The sequence below is a fragment of the Haemaphysalis longicornis genome, unplaced genomic scaffold, assembly GCF_048455015.1.
Source record: "Haemaphysalis longicornis isolate Haplotype H1 unplaced genomic scaffold, Haemaphysalis longicornis Haplotype H1 scaffold_7, whole genome shotgun sequence".
NCBI lineage: Eukaryota > Metazoa > Arthropoda > Arachnida > Ixodida > Ixodidae > Haemaphysalis > Haemaphysalis longicornis.
In genome coordinates, this window is record NW_027526422.1 from 2,875,747 (window position 1) to 2,878,271 (window position 2,525).

General features: G+C 48.8%; 1 protein-coding gene across 1 annotated transcript; it reads left to right on the plus strand.

Moving 5' to 3' along the window:
- The first annotated feature begins 476 nt into the window (after positions 1-476).
- Positions 477-1,709, plus strand: LOC144144883 (uncharacterized). The gene has a single exon (XM_077676382.1). The coding sequence runs from the start codon at positions 477-479 to the stop codon at positions 1,707-1,709; it is 1,233 nt and encodes a 410-aa protein (XP_077532508.1).
- Positions 1,710-2,525: the final 816 nt, after the last annotated feature.

A 2,525-nucleotide genomic window follows, 5' to 3' on the forward strand; every position in this document is an offset into this window, starting at 1 on the left:
TGGGGAATAGAGGGACACCGCAAGGGTCCGTCCTCTCTCCGACCTTGTTTAATGTAGCGATGATCGGGCTTCCAGGGCGGCTGGACGAAATAACAAACCTGAATTACACCATATATGCGGACGACTTGACGCTGTGGGTGAACAGGGGTAGCGACGGCCAAATTGAAAGTACATTTCAGAAGGCCATAGATACAATAGAAAAATATCTTGAGCCGATCGGGTTGAAATGCTCGGCAGAAAAATCAGAGGCTCTTTTTCTACCATCTCCAAAGAGGAAAAGAAACAGTCCCCCTTCCAAGAGCTACGACGTTGCTTTACGAGTGAATGGAAATGCCATCCCGACCGTAGACAGTATTAGAGTCATAGGGCTGCACATACAAACAAATGGCAAAAACACTAAAACTATCAGGAGACTTGAAGCGAGTACCAGCCAGACGTGCAGGTTACTTAAGCGCATTTCTAACAAGCATGTGGGGATGAGGGAGGCCAATCTCTTGAGATTGGTTCAGGCTTTCGTCATAAGTCGTGTAGTATTCGTTGCACCCTATCTCAAACTTTGTAAAACAGAGAAAGATAAAATTGAAATCATACTCAGGAAAGGGATCAAAACCGCACTAGGTCTTCCTCCGAACACCCCGACGGTAAAGCTTCTAAGACTAGGTGTATCAAACACTCTGGATGAGCTTATAGAAGCCGCCACGGTGTCTCAGCATCAAAGACGTTTGAGAAGTAAAACTGGAAGGAACATCATGGAGCGCCTGGGATTCGAACCGTCTCAATTTTCCAAGCAGACTGATATCGTACCTAGACCAACTAGGAATAGACTCATGATTATACCGCTGCCTAAAAACATGCACCCGGTATTTCACAAAGGCAGACGAAAAAATAGGGCTATCGCCTTGCAGGCCAAATTTGAAGGGAGGTCTGATGTACTGTACACGGACGCTGCCGAATACGACAATAACAAGACCGCACACACAGCGGTAGTAGTTCGTGAGAGTGGAGACCCGGTCTCGTGCTGCACCGTCAAAAACACAAATGCAACTGAGGCAGAAGAAGTTGCTATTGCTCTAGCAATAGCACAAACCGGTACAAGGGTGGTTGTTAGTGACTCTAAGGCAGCCATTAGGAATTATGATATGCGCAGGGTCTCTGCTGCAGCCGCCAAAATTCTTAGAGAAGGTCAAATATCAGCAGATCAAATTTCACTGATATGGTGCCCGACCCACAAGGGTCTGCGGGGGAACGAGAAGGCGCATGCGACCGCCCGAGGCCTCACTTACCTGTCGATCGCAGCTGACTCACCGCCTCCACGCGAGGAACCCCTTCCAACACGTGACGAATTAACGACATTCCAAGAAATAATTTCTCATTATAAGCTCGGTCGCAAGATCTATCCAGCGGCGGATAAACAGCTCAGCAAAAAAGAGGAAGTTATGTGGAGGAAATTGCAAACCGGGGTGTTTCCGAACCCTCAACTATACAGCAAATGGCATCCGGAAGTCTTTAATTCTAAGTGCACTCACTGCAATAGCATTGCGGACCTAGCCCACATGGTCTGGACATACCCTTTCTATAACGACCCGAACAGAAATGTGGAATCCTGGGAGATCTTAATACTCAACCATAAAGCAGAAGAGCAACGCAAAGTCATCGGTCTGGCCCTGACCGCCGCCGAATCCCAAGTGATTCCGGCCGTTAGGGGGTGAACGGGGGTCTAGGCTAATGCCCTCTCCCTCGTAATTTTAGACGGGTGCAAATAAAAGTTAATTCTCTCTCTCTCTTTTTTCTCATCGTCCTTGGAAGAAGCAACGATAATTCAGTGCCGGAGAAATATTGAAGAAAACGTCCTCCATAAACTTGCCACACGGAGGCAAGTTCACAAGAATAAAGGAAGCAGCGCAGGACAAACTCCGGGCAATACCATGGACATGGTCAGGCAGGCACGCTCCGCATTCGTAAAAAAAATGTCGTCAAACAAGACACGCGTCAAAACTGAAATCATTACAAAAGGAAGCCTCAGTGCCAGCCGTTTCTTGCGTCGTCTGCTGCTAGACGCCGGAAATCAGCTTCTTACGGGGAAGGTGACGCGCGAGGCTACAACAAGCCTGCTCGCTTCAAAAACAAATTCCCTAAATGTCCCCAACTTTTGTCCCCAACCGACAGTGGTTTTGGGAGCCAATCAAAACATGGAATATTTTCCTCCTTTTAGCCGCATGCCTTCCGGGGCGCTACCAGACTGCTGCTGCCGCCTACCAGCACTGTCGTGTACTACTGTGTCGAAATGGCGCGCGCGCTTCTCAGAGCATCCTACAGATGACTCTTCCTCCGTGCTATGCTTCAGGAGGCTAAAACAAGCCCCCGAAGCAAAGCGACGGACCCGGATGTGAACGCGCGCGTTTTGCAAGGAGATTGCGTTCAATGCGTGGCATCGTCTTCTTTTTCACACCTAGTCTTTTTGCAGCCGATGCAGGACCGCTGAGACTTTCTCTCACATCTCCAATGCTCTTGCCAGCACCCCTTCG

Excerpts from the sequence above, each read along its gene's own strand:
- LOC144144883 (XM_077676382.1), top strand. The coding sequence starts at position 477 with ATGAGGGAGGCCAATCTCTTGAGATTGGTTCAGGCTTTCGTCATAAGT.